The following is a 21,839-nucleotide window of genomic DNA, read 5'->3' on the forward strand; positions in this document are numbered from 1 at the left end:
ATCGCAAACAAGAGACGTTTCTCGCGCAGAAGATCCTGCGCGACCGCGTCCTAACCGGCACCTGAAGGGAAGCGGCGGAAATGTATACCGGAGATTTCGACCACCTGGGGTCTTTAACGTGCACCTAAATCTAAGTAAACGGGCCTCGAGCGTTTTCGCCATCATCTAAAATGCGGCTGCCGCATTTGTTGCTTCATTTGTTGCGCATTCGTTGCTTCAGAATGCAGCCGCCACATCCTCGCCCAAAACTTCACAGTGTCAAAGCCTTGACAAACACCGTGACAGTTTTTTCCATATGCAGACATGATTCGCTGTAAAGTACCAACCCAAACGGAAGCGCACAGGAATGAAATTGTGATAGTAGCACCGATTTTATGAATTGTGTCAGCGCGAAGCGACGAGAACAAAGGGTAAGTAAGGGAGGAGGGGGGGGGGGGGGGTTATTTTGCACTTCACGGGGGGTCGACCGCTTTTAAGGAGAACACTCGATTAGCATTCAAGCGAGTATAAAAATTCAATGTTTATTTTCCGTTAAGAGGAAAAAGTACCCGATGATATGCCTTGTGCAGTGTTAATCCGCAGGCCCACATAATGTTTTATTTATTTTCTTTTTTTTAGCTGCACCATTTTTTCTTAATTGCCTGTGGCGGGTAGCAACCCCAATTATAGCTAAATTACTTGATGAAGTGGCCATTACTTCTACGAGAACTCCAAATGATTAATCGAATAATTAACATCAATACAAGAATTAACTTTTTAAATTAATTGCTTTACTGCATATATTTCAATCTACGAATTTCAATCTACGAAAGGCACATCGATTTGGAACGAGTTCTGAGGATGGCGCTAGAGAGCCTCGAAGCGGGGGAGGAGGACATCGAGCATGGAGGAATGACATCGAGGCACCCTATCTCAAATGGCGCCGCTTTTGAGATCATCATCATTGCGGTAAAAACGAGCTGTTATTTCACTTACTTTTAAAGAAAACGCTGTTTTGTGTATTGAAGCAGAAAAGTAACTGGAACCCCAATGCATTTCGTTGGACACCTTGAAAATTAATATCTCGAAACTGGAACTGAAACCGTTGTTGTTGCAGGTATGACGTCATAGTGTTTGATGAGCCGATGAACGAACAGAAAACGGCGAATGCGGCAAAAGGTTCTCTGGCCCGACTGTATTTTATTTCCTCCCATCGTGCGGCCTACCGTAACTGCCACGCCTGACTGCATAGCTTTGACATCGCCAACGGCGCTGAACGCAAACACACTTGTCACTTGCGTCATGTGTCACAGCTGACGTTGCCCGGCTCGACGCGATGCGATGAGGGCGATGACGACGAGACGGCCACTGCGGCCACTGGTTCCTTTCACGCGGGGAACAGTTCGCTTCCACAGCTTTTTTCTTCTTCCTCGAAGGCTACCTGGCACGCTCTTGTCGCGATTTGAAGACGACGCACCTCTGTGATTCATGTTGATACACTCGAATGTCCAATCCGCCGCGACCAACACCGCAGAGCATGGCGTGCACCAAGCAATTGCTGGCTGTCCTCGTGTTTTTTGTACTCGCGTCACTATATGTGGCGAACATCGACGACTCGCCCAAGCAAGAACAATTGTGGCCTGCCGAAGTTGACGACGTTTCGGCGGACACTGTACCCAACGACGAACACCGCCACCTCATGTACTTCGTTCAGGTCGGTTCCCTCAAATGGGCGTCAATATCGACGTCCTTTTGATATCCGTAGATAGATAAAAAGGTCCGTAGCTGGTAAGGATACTGCCATTGGAAATTTCACGCACGCCCTATTGACCACAAATGCCGTTCGTTCCTGGTACATAACATAACAAGAGCTCCGAAATGTGCGCGCTGTTGTTGAAATTCAATATATTTGTATAAGGCATGAGAAAAATATCAGCATATACTGTCAGTAATGAGCTGGACAAATTATGTGTTGAATCTTGATTAATGGCTTTGAGGCCTGGGGCTCATTACTCCTGAATAGATCCTGTGCTGACTTTACATTTGTGTTTCATGCAGGTCTCTGACACGCACCTAAGTGGCTCGGTACCGCAGCGTGCAGTGCAATTGAAGGAGTTCATTGCTGAAACCATAATGCAAATCATCAAGCCACCTGTTATAGTAATGACAGGTCAGTCTCCTCAATCCTACGTGGCTCTACAAATAAGTGTGACTGTGAACTTGTCAGCATTCAATGCACTCTGCAAACTCTTGCATCATTGGGTCATGATAGCGTGATTTTGTTTCCCACAGGTGACATCGTAGACTCTCTGGGTGCTCGTTTCTTGGACTCTGGTCAGCTGCGCGAGGAGTGGCAACAATACTGGCGAGCCATCTATGAAACTGGTGTCACGCGCAAACATGTCTGGTTGGATATTCGGGGAAATCATGGTATGTGCTACACTTGTAACACTGATGTACTTTTCACAGAGACTGATCAAGAAATAAATTTGGCACATATCATGCACAAGGGGAAATTGGTGTTAAGGGAAGCTTTCTTGATGTTTACGCAAATGTTGAAGCTACTTTTATGTAAACTTAACTTTTATGATACAGGTGTTCGCACAAAATGTTCCAAAGAAAGCACTGCGTTAAAAGATCAATGTCCTTATTTTCATATTTGCGAACACAGGCTTTCCCTTCACAGATCATATTTCTTTTCAGATAATCTGAATCTTGCCTCTGTGGAACATGAGCACAACTTTTACAGGTAAGGTGCTTCCTTCTTGCTGCTGTTACTGCATCAACTTTGTAAAGCTTCCACGACTTTCATGTTTATACAGCTAAGTTGTTACCCCTCATATGTTGCTGCGATTTCGCTACACTTAAACTTCAATTTAACTTCACAGAAACAAAAAAAGCTTTTTATGTCAACTTCACTCAACTAAAGTGTGTGTACGATATCCTTTTATCAGGAACCAAATTCAAATGGTAGTGGTAGACCTACCATTTGAAGTGGTAGACCAGAAGTATGCACTGAACATTTTGTTATGATTTCAGGCACATTTAGTACATGATATTTGTATAAGTTGTAAACTAACACATTGTATTTGCTCACATTAGATGACCTAACAGATGCAGTTTACATAATTGTGATATATGTTTTACTGCACAGTTAAAGAGTCGTTAGTTTTGGGCTTAAGTCTTTTTTTTTTACCCGTTCTCGGCAATCTTCGTAAAAGAATGTGAAGCCCTAAATCAAGATTTCGCTTCTAGAGCACAGTAGTATTTAGCTTTCTGCTTTAAACGCAAGTCTTCATTGAGTGGTCACCTCATCTCCAATGACAGCATATTGGCATTACACATGTACAGTTGAATCTTGTAATGCAGTTGCATCTAATACGAATATACATTAGTTTTAAACTACGAATATACATTAGTTTTAAACACATATTATTACACACTGATATTGGCAAGCAACATTTTAGATTGACCTTGTTATATTTGACATTTCGTTATATCCTATTATAGTCGGATAAAACTTAAGTCTGTAGTGAAGCCCCGCCCACACCCTTATAATCGCCAGCCACTGTTCTCCGCGAGGCTGCAAATAGTTCACACATTCTCTGTTACCTAAAAAAGGCGCTAAGCACAAAAATAAAATTATAAGCATGTAATTTTGTACGTTTTCACTTGTCTATTATAGTGGAACGTACAAGTACAGTCATATCAAGTACGACGCCATTTTGAAAAGGTCGCGTGACGATGATTTTGTTTGCTTCTGTGATTGGCTGGTGGAGTAACACAACCCCGCGCAGTCCATGTGTCTTTGTTGCCAACTGCTGTTTTCTTAAGTTGTAGTCTTCTATAGGGAGTTATAGTCAACCATAAAATGCTTGCATTAGCATTAGTGTGCAATACAATGCTAGCACTATAATAGGCTGCACTGCGCTGGCACAAACTGGTCTTTTAGAATAGCGGAACAAAGTGAAAAGCTAACATAAACATATGCAGCGCCATCTAGATTTAAAAGCACAAAGTACTGGTAAGCCAAATCCATACAAAATGTCGAGCTAATCCAATGCAGAATCCACAAAAGTGTGTCATTATGTCAAGCTTATCCAAAGCACCGACCACATTTAATTTTATTTTGCCACGGAAAATGTGACACGTCTAGGCTTGCAGCCAAATCCCTTAAAACGAGGGAATGAACAAAAAACTAGAAACAGGCTTTGGCGCCATCTCTACGCAGCTACAGAAAACATCAGCAAAATCTCGTTAAGCCTACTGCGCCGCTAATCGAGAACGTATCGTGAAAACAGCGCCCATTTGTCACCAATACGCAGCTTTTGAAGCATCATTACACAAATCTAAACTAAATACAAGCATTAGTGGGGAACAAATAAGCTGAACAGTGAAGGCCAACGACTCTATAGACATGAAGCAGGTTGCTTTCACTTTAACCGGCAATTCCATGTTGCCCTACGTAAGGCTCCCCTTGCCTACGTTAGCGTTGAACGCTAAATCCCAAAAATATCATGCATATGTGAGAGCCCCAACTCCATTTATGTACAGTCCATGTGGAGTGTGGAAGGACACAACGCTAACTTCTTTCGTTTACTGCTATATGCTATGCTAAAACTCTATTATTTGTTATATTTGTGTTCTTGATGTCGAGGTTTGACTGTATTTGAATAGTTCAGAATAGTGAAGCTTTACTGTATCGTAGGTGTAAGCTGTGCGCTGTGTCGTGCAACTGTTCAGCATGTATAACTTCTGTTGGAAGTGATAGAGAGCAAGCAAAAGGACTGGCTGATGTGCTGTGTGCAGGGTGTACTCTGTGCAAGGACGACAACATTTGCATTCGTATTCCTACACCCACCATGATGGTGGTGATCGCTACACATTTATTGGCATTGATACCTGCACTGATCCCGGTGTCAAGCGACCGTTCAACTTCATCGGCTCTCTGCCCCAGGTGAGAGCTGCTGGCATACCATACTGTTTACTCACACTGATTTGAACTTAATAGTGGCTGCTCTCGAGTGCTTTCAATTTTTTGAAGTTTCTTTTGGCCCCAGAAGCCATATCCTTCTGGCAAACTTGAATTAAAAAATGCATTCAGAACACAACAGACGAACTAGAATTTGCAGTTTGTTTGAAGCAACTGTAACCGTAACTTATCCAAAGTTTGAGCTTTGGTGAGTCAATCGTAGCCGACTTTCTCAGCATATTGTTCTTCTAAACTGCTTTACTAGCTGTCACATTTTCCTGATCTGCTGAGTACCTGAACAGGAACTGTGCAGAAATTGATTGGGACAAATTTTTCCCTTTATTTACTGTTATACATAATTTTTAAACACTGGGCTTGCCTTCTAAAGGAATACTAAAGAGGTTGAGCTTTATTAGTTAATAACCTTTCTGCAATACCAATAAAAGAGTCGCCCTTTACTGTGAAAGGAAGCTTGGTAACTGAGAAAAGATGCATCAACGAAAGGGGGGGGGGGGGGGGGGAGGTGGCGACAGTGCCTTGAAGTGTCTGCACAAGCTTGCCATGACATTGCGGGTTTCTACGGAATCTGCTTGGGCCTGGTTAATCTTTTACTGGTAAATGTCTACTACATTGTATCTTAAAAGAGCGAGAGGCTGAACTTAGTGAATTTCAAGAACTCTTATAGAGCCACAACAGCCAAAAGATGAAAAAAAAAAAATACTTTGAAATCCATGATGTCACCCTGACATACAGGTGCTGGTGTTTCTGAATGAAACTGAAAAAAAAAAGGAACTTTTACCTTCATTTTCTTTTGTAATAATCAACTTATTAGCGTAAAATTAATGAAAATGGGGGTTAGAAAGTATGCTTCTATTATTCTAAAGTGATTGAGCGCTTCTCTTTAGTGTCCCTTTAAATAAGTGGCATTGTAGCTCAGCCAGAGCGGTGACCATGCAGTCAAGACAACAAAGTAAGGAAGTTCATCTACATGGAAAACAAATCATGCATAATGTGCAGGGCAACCTGTGCTTGACTAGTCATTTTCATTCTCATATGTAGCATGTTCATTTATGGGCTTATGAAAGCGTAGTCAATCAGTTGTTGCAGTGGAGCATATTTTGTTCATTCTGGCGTGCATGGCTTGCTGCTATTAATTCTGCTCCCCACTTCGAAACTGTTTGTTTGCTTGGCCTTACTTCTCTTGATGGTTATAATGTCCTATTCCCTATGTCAGTCTGATCCTCAGAACAAAATGAATGCACATTTAATGACTGAAAATGCAGCCCAAATAAATGCACACACACTGGACGATGAAAGGCAGATGCATTATTTTTTCCTGCTTGTCACTCTTGTTTCGTGCTGTTCTTCACAGCAGCAGTGACCAACGGCCATGAAATTTCGGACTGCATAAAAAGCATTGTTTCAAAGCAGCGTCCGTGCCGAATATTACGTTTGAACTATGAATGGGGGAATATATCACAAAAAGCTTGTAAAACAGAAATCTTTACAAAAACTTTACCGTTGCTACTCGCTGGAAATAATACACAACCCAGAACATTGAGAACCAGCACAGCTCCTCGACATAGGGCCTCCAAGGTTAAGCAGCACCTGCGATGCGCTGGATATCTTGGAGGCCATGGTCTGGGATTTGCTTCATACCCTCTAAAGCTTGATTCACATGACAAAATGGATGGTCGGTTTATGTGGACAAGGATGATAGGGCTGAGTGCTGCCAAATCGCTTTGCACAAAAGTAAGCCGCTGATGAGCTGCTTGGCGGCACAATTCGTTGCAGCTCAGACACGTCGTACTCAACCAAGGATTAATTAGGCCAGTCGTCCCCTTGTGTGTATCCAGTTTAACCAGGTGCATGGTTTGTCTGCTTAGGCTGTTCAAGGCTGTTAATGAGAAAATTAGACAATAACTAGCCCTGCAGCTCTGCAAAGATTGCTTCAATATTATATAATACAGTAGAACCCCGCTGTTACGTTCCCGGGTGCTGCGTTTTCCCGGCTGTTACGTCGTTTTCGGCCGGTCCCGGCACAGCTCCCATAGAACCCAATGCATTGGTAACCCCACCGTTGCATCGCAACTGTGGGACCGTTCCTGCATCATACGTTGCGAACTGCCACCCCGCGCCGGCCCGAGTAACCATTTTGACTTTTCATGCCGCTTGGCTTGGTGGCTTGACGATGGCATTTACCACCCAAAGTGCCGTGTGCGACACCTATGACTTATTTCCAGTTTCCGCGAGCGAAAGTATGGCCTTTGAGATCCGTATTTGCTATCGAAAGATGGTGTCTATGACATGTTGTGGCCCTAAAATTAGTTCTTGTGCATAGATGTTCCGTATAAAGTCCAAGGGTGATAACGCCGTTGCCGTGCACCCTATGCTGTATGTGTGAATGAAAGCGTGCGAGGGGAGCCGACAACCACGTCCTAATCTTGCGCACGCAAGAAAGAACAGCAGGGAGGGAGCACGCCTTCTTTCGTTGCCCTTGAGGCACCGGCGAGGGAGGGAGGGATAGCAGGCGGCGTTGTACTCTGGCTAGCCACCCTACTCTGGCATCAACTGCGTACGGCGTGGTGGGACGCGGTTGCGCGGGCCGTTTCTTGAAAGCGATCTATGTTGGGGGCAGAGTCTAGGTGGTGTAGGTGTGTCGGCGGCTCGTAGCTTTGTGCGTGCTGCGTGTTCTCAGCGCTCAGTTTGTGTTGAAGCGCTAGACAACAGCACGAAGGTCACTTCGCTCGCTGCTGCTGCGGCGCTTCCTCACGCCAGCGTTTGAAAGCGCGTGACCGCGCTCATAGAGTGTGATGTGTTCATGGTAGCCTGTGGGCGCTGACACCATGCTTGTTAATATAGTTAATAAGCGAATGTTTACAAGTTTATATGGACGATAAAACCACTATCCTTACATTGTATAGCTGTCTACAAGTTTGCTATCGCAATCGATGCTTCGGCTTTCGGGCAAAACTACGATTTTTTTTTTCACATGTAAGAATTAAAATAATATTGTGTACAGTTCAACACTACTCCCATTTCTCAATTTTTACTATTTTTCGTCTCTTGCGTTTCCCGGCTCTTACGTTTTTGTTTTTTTGTTTTTTTACGGTCCCATGAACGTATCAGCGGGGTTCTACTGTACTTGTTTATAACCAATTTAGCCAAAGTGAAATTTCGTTAGCCTTTAAGCCTTCTTTGGCTCTGGATGTGTCCATCCATATGTTATGCCGAGCAATTATAAGTGGTTTGCCATGACAATGATAAAAGTAAATAAATAGGAAATACTTAGTAGCATAGCCTAGATTCAGAGAAAATTTGCACTAAGGTTGCTGTTGTTGTTGGGCCACCTAAAGCTGTTTTAGGTGGTAGTTAAGCATCAGTTAAAATTGTTATCAGTCATGTAATGTTTTGTATTTTTCAACCTCCAGGCTTACAAGAAGCATTGTAGAGGATAATGGTTAATAATTCAGCATTAAATTGCAAATAATGAGCGAAGAAAGACACACAACACCAGCAAAGGCAGCAACCTAATGAAATGGACACACCTGAATTTCGCAAGCAAAATTGCAGTAAAACTATAAAAAGGAAGAAGAAAAACATGTTGAACAGGCAGTTAAAATGTGCATGTTGAAGAATGTGTGTGCGTCACTTATCGGATGCTGTTAGTGTGGCATGGATACATTAAATATCTGTGACACTGTCATGTGTACATTGTTCTACTTTCTCGCTGGTGACCATTTTCATGAGATTATCCCTGTTATTAAGTTATTTACTGGTAGCACAAGACATATCTACTGTATCCCAAATTTCTTGAGCGTTGTCAATTCTATAACAATACAAACATGTCTAATTATATTGCCTGCACGATACGAATAGTTTTTTACATTCTCGAATGTATGCGAGCACCAGCATTTATTCTGGAATGTACGGTGAGACATGTATAAGTATGCATAAATAGTGGACAGAATTAGCCACGTGAGTTAAAATTTGACGACTGCAATCGCTGTTTTCATTGTGATTTAAATGGTGCTTGTTTTTTGGGCATAAGTTCACTTAATAAGGAGTCGAATTCTTAAGTCATACTTTTGGGTGTTTGGTTCTTTGTTGTCACTGCACAACATGACAGTATTGTCTAACACTGTGGGCAGATGACTCCAATCTTAAGAGGTTTTTGGGTGCAAAGTTTGATTAAAGACATGTCACGGTTTTATGATGGGGAATACTGATTTTGTGCGGATGGTCAACTTGAAAGCCAATACTATTAGGAGCAGGTGTGATGTGCCATGCTGCTTAAGCCAGTTGCACACTCTTTGGAGATGTTTCGTCTGTGTCCACAACCGAGTGCAGGAGATTCAGAAGTACCGTTGCTAGGCAAGTTGGTAAATAGTTATAACCGTGCTTCAGGTACATATATTTCAATCTTTCGCGATATTGTTCAACCCAAAAATGCTCAATATTTTTTGCAGGCTGAGCTGAGCAGCTTGCAGCGCATTCGGGAGGAGACACGAGGAAGCAACCTGACCATCTGGTTTGGTCATCACCCAACACGCAGTGTGTCTTCTGACAAAATCCAAGAGCTGCTCAGGTGCGGCTCGCCCACTTGTTGGCTTCGCTCCAGTGAGGCTTGAGCCAGATTCTGAAACTCGTAGTTCGATCATTCTGTCTCACACTGTGATTATTAGACAGTTGTGTCCGAAGAGCATGATTAAAGGTCAAGGATTAAAGGAGTACTTACATGATATTTTTGACTGTTAATATGTTTGCGTTAAATGAAGGTATTACACCTCTATACCCAAGAAAATAGATACTTGCAAGCCTCAGAGCCTAAATATTTAACATAATAGCTTTTCTACAGCCAGTGTTGCTTTTTCTTCTGCATTTGGACATCAAAACACAGAATATAGTCACACAGGAGCAGGACATTACGAGTTTTGACACTCACTTCGGCTCACTCGGTCGTCTGCTATGCTGCGACATAGCAGACAATATATGGGCTGTTGAGCATTCACACTGCTGCCATGCTGTCCCAAGTGCAACGGCACATGCGCAACCTGCTTGCTGTGTGTTAGAGCTCACGTGATATGTTTCGGGGGTGTAAATTAGCAGTTAAGGTAAAAAGGCTGGTGCCTGGATGCACGCAGTCTTCCTGCCTACCTATTATTGAAGGTTACATGATCTACTGAGTTTTGGAGGCTTGGCACGGTGAAATGGTAAACACCGGGAGCCGCGAGAGGGCCGCGCCAAGCAGTTCCATCCCGAGCCCATACCATTAACCTACGCACACATCCTACAACACTATTGCCTTTCACGAAGAACACTACCACCGCCTCACAATGCTCTGACACGAGAGGAAGCCGTAATATGGTGAAAACTGCAAACAAACACATATCCACATTTGAATCTCTACCACGCCGTACACCCTGCCCTGTATTCCTATAAATGCCTCACTGCGATCAATGCGCAACGCATTACCACATGGTATGGGCTTGCGCAAACACACCACAGCTCACCGCCATAACACACCCCACCACACGGCAATGGGAGGCAGCGCTGTCCAGCTCCAACTCGACGGACCAGCTCAACCTGGTCAACCAAGCGAGAAGGGCAGCTAAGGCCGCTGGACTCCTGGTCTGAGGGGACCACCCACTGCAGAGTGGAGGAGCATACCTTAGCTCGTCTGCTCTTTTGCATAAAGTTTATTCTCTCTCTCTACTGCAATTTTTACTGACCAACAAATCATGAGCCTGACTTTGTCTAATAATCTAATACTTTGCTATCGTTGTCAATGCTTCGTCCTTTGGGCAAAACTGGGACTTTGTTTTTCTAGTCATGCTGCGAGCCACTAGGACTTAGTACTGTTGTTTTACAGATTGACCTTTGCTTTCTGCAGCCTTGTTGAGTATACTCTGACTGCAAGTATAACAGAGCTTTGATTTCAGCTTTGCTTGTCATTGCAGGTTCGGTGGTCCTTACTTGTGTGGCCACTACCACAGTCTGCTGGGTTTCTTCCGGGGCATGTATGCACTGCAGCCAACGGGGTTCCTTGAGCTAGAGCTGGCCGATTGGAAGACCGGTCGCCTGTGAGTGTCTTGTGCTGTATTTATTTAACTGCTACAGATGTGATTAGAATCAACAGGAGAAAATCGAAGAAGGTTGAAAAAATGCTGACTTGTTGGTGGGATCAATTTCCTACAGTTAAATTGAACAGACCGTACAGAGAAAAGTGAGTGGAGCTGTGTTAGTAAATCACCCTTCTTCAATATCAAGAAAGCCACTCTTACCATGACAGGAGGCTTGATAAGCCAGAAAAGAAACAAAATGAAGGACGGTTAGTGATGTGGCCTTGAAGTTCGCACACTCGCTTGCCGTGTTATAGATGATGACGACGTCTGCTCAGGCCTAGTTAATTTTTTGTTATTAAAGGTGGACCACATTGTATTCTAAAAGAGTCAAAGACTAAACGTAAGTTTGAAGAACTTTGACTGCTCTAGAGTGGCCCAAATATGAGAGAATACTTTGAAATCTGTGACATCACACTTACGTACTGGCGGAGCGGTTTCAGTATGAAATCTAAAAATGAAACTTTCGCCTTTACTTTCTCTTCTAGTAATTAACGTCTTACCATGTAATTAACAAAAATAGAGTTCTGGAATACTTCAGTCAACATCCGATACTTCGGACTTCCTAGGGGCCGTGATAACGTCTGAAAAATCAGGCAGTCTGAAAAAATAAATGCATGCCTTTTACTGCCCCCAAGTGCTCAAAATGCCACGGGCTCTAAAGGCCTGCCAAAGCTCTAAAGGCCTGCCAGTACACTTATTAGGGGTATTGGCGCTCGTACTGTGATAGGAGACGGTGGGTGCACGCGTGTATAATTAAGGAATGCATGCCATGTCTTGCGACAATTGCCCCTTCCCACTTATGGTATGCTTCACCGCAATACATCGCGTATACTTCACCGCGTAACAATTCTGTCTTGAGGCGAAGCTGACTTTCGGTAACCAGCATTATGCATCGCACCATGCTTTCTGAGCTTTGAAGCCTTTAGCGAGGATTACAAAGGCAGAGGCAGTGCCATTGCTAACAGCGGCGAGTTGTTTCACCAAAAAACACTGCACCGAACTGCAAGAAGCTCAGTAGCGAACGTTGAAGTAGCCAGGCCTAGTGTAGCCATGGTGGTGGCTACTGCTGCCAGCACTCTGTGTGCAAAAGCGCCGGTTCGCGGCGGCGAGATAAGCAAAATGGAGGTGGTGATGGCTTTGATTAATGCCATTTCAGACCTGCAGTCTTGACAAAAAGTCCGGAAAACTGGACGGCGAAGGTTTTTTGCGTTTGAAATTTCAGACGTTCTTATACATTGGACTAAATGGGCTACCAAGCGGTGCCGGGAAGGCGTTTGAATTATTGGGTATGTTCGAAAAATTGGGTGTCCGGAAACTCTATCGTTGACTGTAAATTGGTCTAAACTGATTTAACAAGTATGGCTTTTTGGGGTAGTTGGTTATATACATCAGAGGTGGTCATAGCGCAGAAGACACGGACAAGAATGAGAGAACAGGACAAGCGCTAACTTTCAACTGAGTGTTTATTTCGAAAAGGAACCGTATTTGTAGGCCTGCATACAGAAAAGGCCCAATCATCGCACATGAAAATCGGCCGCATCCAGGAACACAAATTCATTTGTAGTCAGAGCAACTGAAGGGGAGCTGATGCAGCTATCAGCGGCCCTCGCTATCAGAGTAGCTTCAACAACCTCTTGCGTAACTTTATCTACATTTCTATACAAAACAACACTTCTTGAACAAGGGTTTGCACCCACAATCACTGCAATGCACAGAAACATGACCATCTCGGTATCGGTTCAATTTTTGTTTGTGTTGTCTTAACCTATCATTCAAGCACCTCCCAGACTGCCCAATGTAAACTTTCCCGCAAGATAACGGAAGGCGATACACAACATTCTTTACGCACGACACAAGAGGGGGCTGATGATTCTTTTTACAACCTGCGTGTTTCTTGGCAAACAGATCTGTGGCACTGCATAAGCTAAGCAATTTCTGCGGAGCGGAAAATATTACATCTACTTTAACCTTTCGTCCAAGCTTCTTTAGAGCGTGTGATACGTTATTGAAGTACGGCACAACAACCTTCTTCATGTTGTCACTACTGCTCATGTGCATGCCATTCTGTTTCTTTAACCTCTTTAACGCACTTTCTGCTACTGATACAAGTACATGGTCAGGGTATCCTGCGTCCGATAAACATTCTTTTTGTATGTCAAAGCTTCTAGACATCTTATGGCGGCATGATTTGCGGAAAGCGTTGTCAAAACACAGATTAGCGATAGCTCGTTTCACCAGCTTAGAATGTGATGAATGATGTGGAAGCAGCATCTTATTGTCACGAGGATGATATTCCCAACAAATATGATTATCGAACAGAAAGATTCTTAAGTCTAAAAACTGGATGGAATTATTGACTGGTAGTTCATGTGTTATCTCCAGACTGTCAAAACATTGAGAAAAAATGTTTACTACATCTTTTACCGATTGAGTGGAATCAAACAGGACTAGGTAATCGTCCACATATCTAAAAATTTTGGTGATTTTTACCGCGGACATACAAGTTTCCATAACTTTGTCATAATGAGCCAGGAATATATCACTGAGTATGGGTGCCAGACACGACCCAATGCAAACCCCTCTCTTTTGAAGGTAGATGTGTCCATCGCATTCAAAGTAGGGTGATTGCAAATAAAATGAAAGAAGTTCTAAGAACCCACTAGCTGATATGCCTGTCTTAGTCTGAAACCCAATTACTCCTAAATGATCAATGCACATGCCAAAAGGGGGCTTTGGGGCATGGAGTAATACAAGTCCTTCACGTCGATAGAACAGGCTGAAATGCCCTTGTCACAATTCGTTCTAAAGAACTGCACCACATCACTTGAGCTTCTTGCAATAAACGGATCATTGATGTGCAACATCCTGAAGTAATGAATCCTGAAGAAAACTGGCGAGCACTTTCTGCCAAGTACCTCTCTTTGACACTATCACTCTAAAAGGTAATTCCGGTTTGTGAGTTTTCACAGAAAACATGACTTTCAAGTGAAGGTCCTCACTTTTCTCCAAGCACTTCCCTAGCAGAGCTAGGTTGAGGCGAGAGCAGAACTTTTTGCCTCTACCCTTTACTTTCTTCAGTGACACCTCATCGCATCTTTTCATTACAGAAGTTACCGCTTCAAAAGCTTTTGATGCAAACTCACACTCAGTGAGGTCAACAAAACCACCGTCTTTATTCGCTGGTAGGATGCACAGGGAATTGTCCTGTAGAAACTGCTTCACGCGGCGAACAGGCTGACGGGTCGACACAGGTTTCCTTTGGGACACCACACTGACACATTCATTCACGAGAATGTCATGATCTTTGTCCAGTGCGGCCTTTGCCACACGTCTCGCCATGGAAATCAGCTCGGGCGCCGACTTGTTAGGTACTGTAGCGAACTTTGGTCCCAGGCCAAGCGTCTTTTTCACGAAGTTGGGAAGGCGAACATCCCCCGACGTCTTTACCGCCTGAGTCGAAGCGCGCCGCTGCTCTGGCAAGCTGGCTCGCAGTCTTACTAGAGTGACAGACCACCATTCTGTAGTCCGATCCGTGATGCGGCGGAATTCTTGGTAGTGACCGTAGGCTTCCGAATTGTGCCTCAAAGACAAATTGATGCAGTAGATGTTGTTGTTGTTGTTGATGTTGTAGTTGCTGTTGTAATTGATGTGCTCGTCCTGTTCTCTCGTTCTTGTCCTTGTCTTCAAGCGCTATGACCACCTCTGATATAAACTGATTTAGTTTTCAGGAGTACTATGAATGTCCTTCTCAAGATCACTACACATAGGATTCACTGAGTGTATACAGGAATTGGGGGCTAATAATTGCTGCTCCCCCCAGCTACTTTCCAAGCTACTTTAAAAGCCTAGCTACTTTTATTCGAAGTAGTGATGAACAGGATACAGAGGCTCCTTCTATAACTAGCGATTAAGTTAGAAGGGCCTTGAAAGACATGGCCAGGGGAAAGCTGCTGGAGAAGATGCAATAACAGTCGATTTAATCAAAGATGGAGGAGATATCATGCTTGAAAAGCTTGTGGCCCTTTATATGCAATGCCTCACGACTTCAAGTGTACCAGAAAGCTGGAAGAATGCCAACATTATACTCGTCCATAAGAAGGGAGACGTTAAAAAATTGAAGAATTATAGACCCATTGGCTTGCTTTCAGCATTGTATAAAATATTTACCAAGATAATTTCGAATAGAATCAGGGCAACACTTGACTTCAGCAAACCAAGAGAACAGGCTGGCTTCAGGAAGGGATATTCTACGATGTATCATATCCATGACATCAATCAGGTTAGCGAAATCTGCAGAGTACAATCAACTTCCCTATATGGCTTTCATAGATTATGAAAAAGCATTTGATTCAGTAGAGATACCAGCAGTCACAGAGGCACTGCGAAATCAAGGAGTACAGGAGGCATACGTGAATATCTTGGCAAATATCTACAAGGATTGCACAGCAACCTTGGTTCTCCTCAAGAAAAGTAGAAATATACCTAGCAAGAAAGGGGTCAGGCAAGGAGACACAATCTCTCCAACGCTATTCACTGCATGCTTAGAAGAAGTATTCAAGCTCTTAGGCTGGGAAGGCTTAAGAGTGAGGATCAACGGCGAATATCTCAACAACCTTTGGTTTGCAGATGACATTGTCCTATTCAGCAACAATAGGGACGAATTACAACAAATGATTGAGGACCTTGACCGAGAAAGTGTAAGAGTGGGGTTGAAGATTAACATGCAGAAGACAAATATAATGTTAAATAGCCTGGCAAGAGAACAAGAATTCAGGATCACCAGTTAGGCTCTAGAGTCTGTAAAGGAGTATGTTTATCTAGGTCAATTACTCACAGGGGACCCTGATCATGAGAAAGAAATTTACAGAAGAATAAAATTGGGTTGCAGTGCATACGGCAGGCATTACCAAATCCTGACTGGGAGCTTACCACTGTCGTTGAAAAGAAAAGTGTACAATCATTGCATTCTACTGTTGCTGACATATGGGGCAGAAACTTGGAGGTTAACAAAGAATCTCGAGAACAAGTTAAGGACCGCACAAAGAGCGATGGAACGAAAAATGTTAGGCCTAACGTTAAGAGACAGGAAGAGAGCGGTGTGGATCAGAGAACAAACTGGGATAACCAATATTCTAGTTGACATTAAACGGAAAAAATGGAGCTGGGCAGGCCATGTAATGCATAGGATGGATAACCGGTGGACCATTAGAATTACAGAATGAATGCCAAGAGAAGGGAAGCGCAGTCGAGGACGGCAGAAAACTAGGTGGGGTGATGAAGTTAGGAAATTTGCAGGCGCAAGCTGGAATCGGCTAGCGTAAGACAGGGGTAATTGGAAATCACAGGAAGAGGCCTTCATCCTGCAGTGGACATAAATATAGGCTGGTGATGAATTGCTGCTCACTGTGATTAAAGAAACCCAAGTCATTTGAACCTAGCTATTCTTTTTGTAATTCTCTCGGCATGGCCGCGATTTTGTAGCGATGCCTTATGACTTATTCTATACTAGTCTTATCATACACCGCCCACGGCCGGCTGATCCCGTTGATAATGCGAGCAAACCGTCGCTCTGACCACTGACAATGCGCGATAAGTGCGAAAAGGCATTATTACCGGAAAGGCATCGCTACAAAATACCGGCCTATGTTGCTTTCTTCACGGAAATGGATGACGGGAATGCTGTGTATGTCTAAGCATTGCGTAGTGTTCCCAGGAGGAATGTGGCATCATACAGAGCTAAAGAAAAGCGAATGTCCATGAAAATCACGAAAATAATGATGACTGTTGTTACCTTCAAGAGCCAGTAAGCTTGTCTGTAATGTTTTTACTCATTTCTTTTGGCAACTTTCTAAAAGCAGACAGCAAAAAATGTAAGAATTTTAATGTATTACCTATTTCATTAAGGCTCACACCATCTAGACTTGTGTAAGGGCCACACCCGTGTAAGCGCCGCACTCCCAACTTGGCAGGCCAAAATTTGGAGAAAAGTATTTATAATGGAGAAGCAATTGCATTCGGTGCCCCGATGCCACGCGCGCGCATCGGCGAATTTTCGCGCGTTGCAAACTTCCGCGTGCAGCTACTTGATGGCAAGAGCTGTGGTGTGCGCAAGATTGGGTGTGCACAAGATTGGGTGTGCACAAGTCGCTGGCTGCGTGGGCACCATTTTGACTAAAAGGTTCGGCCCCGTGTAAGGGCTGCACCTCATCAAAATTGCGAAAAAAAATGCAGCCCTTACACGAGTCTATACGGTAAGTGAGGACTCCAAGTCTCACACTTCAAAAATATTTCATGTTCAGGAACAAAATCAATTTAAATCATCTCATTCAAATACAGCGTGCCCTGAAGACAGCCAGGCATTTCAGGGGCTTACCTGAGATAAGTTGGCTCTGGTGAAAGCAATAAAATAATATGGCCTGTTACATGACCACATACAGGTGGCACCATAAACCACTCACGTCCATCTTCCAGTGCTTTTTTTCAGTGCAAAGACGTTACAGTTGAATGGTCACTGCAGAAATAAACGACAAGCATCAGTTGACAGTCAGCACTGTCGTGTTCATTCAGTTGTCATGTTTGTGCTTTGGAAAATAGCATTACATTAACCAAACTAGCCCAACAGTACAGTCTTGCATCTTCCAGTGTTTTCTGACACACTTTGCATGTGATCTCCATGTTTTAGTGCCACAGGTCAAAATATAAGTGGACCTGAGGTGTATGCAATGCACTTTAAATGGGGCTGTTTTCCTTATTGCTTGGGACTCCTAGGTATGACATTGGCATGCACAGTTTCAATCATGGGGTCTTCTAATAGGATACTGTGAGGCCAGGCTGCACCCTGAGAGGCATGAAGTTTTACAGTGAAGCTATTAAGGGAAGTTCAGCAGCATTTTTTGTGCTGTGGTGTAGGCCAGCGGCACCGTGCAGTGGCATGGCCAGTATCGGATGTCAGCCAGAAAAGGGCCAGCAATGCAGCCTGCATTGGAGCCCTGAAGCAGCTGCATGACCAGGACACATTGGTCCTGCTAAGAACAGCCAGCAACACAGCCCTATCAGGGCATGGAAACAAGCAGCCAGACATCAGCATTGGTATAGCCAGGACAGCATACAGGAACATGCATAGGATAGAATGCAGAGTATAGAACCATATACCAAGCTCGGATTTAGTCATGCATTTGAAAAGTCGAGGACAGCAGAAAACTAGGTGGGGTGATGAAGTTAAGAAATTTGCAGGCGCAAGTTGGAATCGGCTAGCACAAGACAGGGTAATTGGAGATCGCAGAGGCCTTTGTCCTGCAGTGGACATATATAAGTATAGGCTGATGATGATGATGAAGCCAGACCTCTAGAATTTCTGAAGGGCATGATAACTCCCTTATACTACAGCTTTTTTGACTTTGATGTATGAGCTGCTTCAATTAACGTACATCTGCAATTTTCTTTTTTTTTTTTTAACAGGGGCTGGGTATCTAAGCCACTTGAATGAGTTTTATGCATTGTCCTGTTGTTATTCCAGGTTCCGGGTTGCAGCAGTGGACCATGGTCTGTTCAGTTTTGTGGATGTACGTTTCCGTGAGTGGCCTATAATCCTTGTTACAAATCCAAAGAGTGCTGTGATGGCCATGCCTTCTGTGGAGCCGTTGCACCGCATCACCCGTTCAACTCACATCAGGTTGGTGGACAGTGTGCACCCACCATGCTCTGGGTCGAGTACTCTGCTTGTTTGCACTGTAATGTGTTCTTTTACTGCTGCAAGCAGCTAAGTCCTAAGCTAACTGACTACCGTAAAGTACCGCAGGAGCACTCACCCCACTTTCACTGAAAATTGGGTTGATCTAGATATGGGGGCGCTTGTCCAGTCTAAGCAGTAAAAACCAAAATGGCGGCCTGGAAGTTGAAGGTTCATGAATGCCCAAGCCGGAATTCTTCCTGTAGGCTCCTTGAGGATGATAAACACCGGAAGTTTATCCCCAGATCCTCGGGCCGCCAGGGAGACGGTGAAACAGTGACGGGCACAGCCGGTGTTAGTGATCCGTGTGCTGCTTTCCCCTGCGATGTGTGTAGTCCAAGCGTGTCCTCAAAGTTGCGATTCTTGAGCGATAGGCATAAACAGCTTCCTTGCAGTCAGCAGGGGCCTTCTGACTGTCGTTGATGGACACGCGCATTGTCACTCCGAATCGCTTCTTCCACCAGTTGATATACATGCTTGAGACCTTGAAGTTGCCAAGGATCAGGTTTCCAGCAATTCTCACCACTTCCTCTGTTAGGAGCCGGTTACTGACGGCGTGGCCAGCATCTCTTTCCGTTTGAAGTTAGTCAAAGGGGGTGTCATCCAACTCTTTATTGAAGATGGGCCCGCCATCCGTGAGTTTGCATTTGAAATCTTCTGCTTGCCGTAGTTGAAGTGCTTTAGGGTGTCATACTTGGAGTCCCACTCGCGGATTCTTTTGCTATCTACCTTGAAATGCCGAGAGGTGCAGCTCAGTCTTTCCTGACGTGCGGTGCCACTCGACGACTTCGATCTTCCTGGCGACAGTGTAGGAGTGCATCGTGCGGCTAGTGGATTGCACGAGAAGTGTGGAGAACAGCGACTGCGTGGATGCTTTATCAAGATGTCTCTCACAAAACCCGGAGACCGCTGGGTTTTCGTTCAAGGACTGTTCATTGACACTCTACATTACCTTCAACCCCATCAGTCTTTCGCTTTCCACCGCAAGGAAGCGAATATCCCCATCATCGCCCCTACAGTGGGGTGAATATTTCGGCTGATGCTAGCGCTTTAGAGGGGGTGGGTGCTTAACATATAATTTTCAAAATTCTGAAGTTTTGGAAATGTTAATACCGGGTGCTTGGGGGGGGGGGGGTGAGAAACTGGGTGCTTCCGCAGTATTTTACGGTTAAGCTAACTTAAACTGTTTCATGAGCGATTGGAAAGAGATATGGAGATAAGATTCAAAATGCAGAGGTTCGAATATCTGGAGAAGTGTAATGGCGATGCTTCTTCCAATCTCAGTATGGATTTTTGGATACATGGATTTTTTAAAGTTGCATCATACGCATTCATTCACATTTCGCACACAAAATTTGCACTGTGCCTTTTCTGTATCTTCATTATCACTGCAAGTCTTCTTTTTTTTACATTATGTAAAAGTTCGTTTCTGGCTTTTGAGCCTTGCTGCGTGCTATTTATGTATGTTCTTCTTGAATTTGCATCATGTGTCTCTTATCTGTTTGTCCATGTAATACATTTTCATTCTCTCAGTGTATAACGTGTTCTAAAGGAGTCAACCTGTCGTGTTCCATGCATTTGTTGAAGGCATTGTTGCTTTGTTGCTGTGAATGCCAGAAATGAGACCAAGGATTCTGTCAAGCTGCCAAGTAATGGCTTTTCACCTTGGCTTCTTTTACAGTGTATAACCTAATCATTGTGAAGAACAAATAAAAAATTAATGATTGAATGGATGAAGGAGGTGTCTCTGGCAGTCCTGGGCAGTCTGAAACGATAAATCAAGGAGACCCCCCCAGTGGTTGTGTCTGTTTCTCTTTCTTGCCTGTGTGCCATCTGCATACCGGCCAACTCTCTCAGTATCTTGTCCAACATACTCCTGAATTTCGACCAATCCTCCTGCTTGTACGGACAAAGCCACAAATCTCCTAAAAAACTGCCCCAACCCCGTGCAGTTGTGCAGCACAGCTGTGTCATAATTGCCATTATGTGCTAGGTAGCTAACCAAAGTCATACTTAAATCTAAGCCATTTGTGTATAGACAGTACAAGCCTAACTCGGTTCGCTTTAGATCGAGACATGTTGAGAAGTGTGCATGTGGCAAAGCTCTAAAATGCAGTGCATAATGGCCTGGTTTCCATAAGCATGCTTCGCCGCAATACGGGCTTGTTATGCGGTGAAGCAAATTAAGAGTAGAAAGGGGCGAGTGTCACGAGACATTGTATGTTTTCCTTAATTATACACGCATGCATTCATCATGTCCGGTCACAGTACGAGCACCAATACATCTAATGACTGTGCTGGCAGCCATTCAGAGCCGTTTCTGACATTGCTATGACCCAGGGAATGAAGTTGTGGGTGTCGTCGTCCCTCCCTTCATTTGGTGAATCCCCCAATTTTGAGGTCCCCAGGTTGGCAGGTACGCATCTGCCCCTTGTAAAGACACTTATGGTCATCTTCTGTCAGCCTGACTCTGTTTTCATTTTACAGGGCCCTGGTGTTCTCGCCTCTACCAGTGTCAGAGGTGCGCTGCAGTGTGGACGACAGCCATTGGCAACCCCTGAAGCAGGTTGCCGAGGGTCCCCTGTGGGTCGCCCCATGGGACACCAAGGAGATCTCGCCAGGGCTGCACACCCTCGTGTGAGAAATGCTCACTCTGGCTTTAGCACATTTTCGACTGGTGCCTTCACAAATGCAAGCCACTCCTGGTAACAGAACTGTTTCTAGTACAACGACCCAACGACCCACCTCTAGATAATCAGAATAGCTGATAAAAATGCATTACAACACTTTTTTATTTACCTTTTGCATGGGGACAACCCTAGGGGTAACTTTTGATGCAAAAAAAAAATGGCATTACGATCCTAACGTGAGCTAACATGGTGTAACGGAGCCACATCTATGGATCCCATATGAATGATAGCATTACGGGTGATTTGTTCCAACAATGCAGGCTGGGCTGCTACACTTTTCGGTAACAGATTGCTCGTCATGCTGTGCTAAAATCGTTGGAACAGGAGCATGATGCGCTACACCA

At 44.1% G+C, this 21,839-nt stretch overlaps 1 protein-coding gene across 1 annotated transcript in view; it reads left to right on the forward strand.

Moving 5' to 3' along the window:
* Positions 1-1,118: 1,118 nt before the first annotated feature.
* LOC119464410 (transmembrane protein 62) overlaps positions 1,119-21,839 on the forward strand; it is a 45,674-nt gene continuing 24,953 nt past the window's right edge. The window contains exons 1-9 of the mRNA XM_037725362.2: positions 1,119-1,693; positions 2,038-2,149; positions 2,272-2,409; positions 2,683-2,728; positions 4,789-4,936; positions 9,421-9,539; positions 10,912-11,034; positions 18,593-18,748; positions 21,293-21,442. Of these exons, the coding sequence (XP_037581290.1) occupies positions 1,484-1,693; positions 2,038-2,149; positions 2,272-2,409; positions 2,683-2,728; positions 4,789-4,936; positions 9,421-9,539; positions 10,912-11,034; positions 18,593-18,748; positions 21,293-21,442 (1,202 nt within the window). The 5' untranslated portion in view covers positions 1,119-1,483. The remainder of the gene's footprint in view (positions 1,694-2,037; positions 2,150-2,271; positions 2,410-2,682; positions 2,729-4,788; positions 4,937-9,420; positions 9,540-10,911; positions 11,035-18,592; positions 18,749-21,292; positions 21,443-21,839) is intronic.

The sequence above is a fragment of the Dermacentor silvarum genome, chromosome 9, assembly GCF_013339745.2.
Source record: "Dermacentor silvarum isolate Dsil-2018 chromosome 9, BIME_Dsil_1.4, whole genome shotgun sequence".
In the NCBI taxonomy this organism is placed as follows: Eukaryota; Metazoa; Arthropoda; class Arachnida; order Ixodida; family Ixodidae; genus Dermacentor; species Dermacentor silvarum.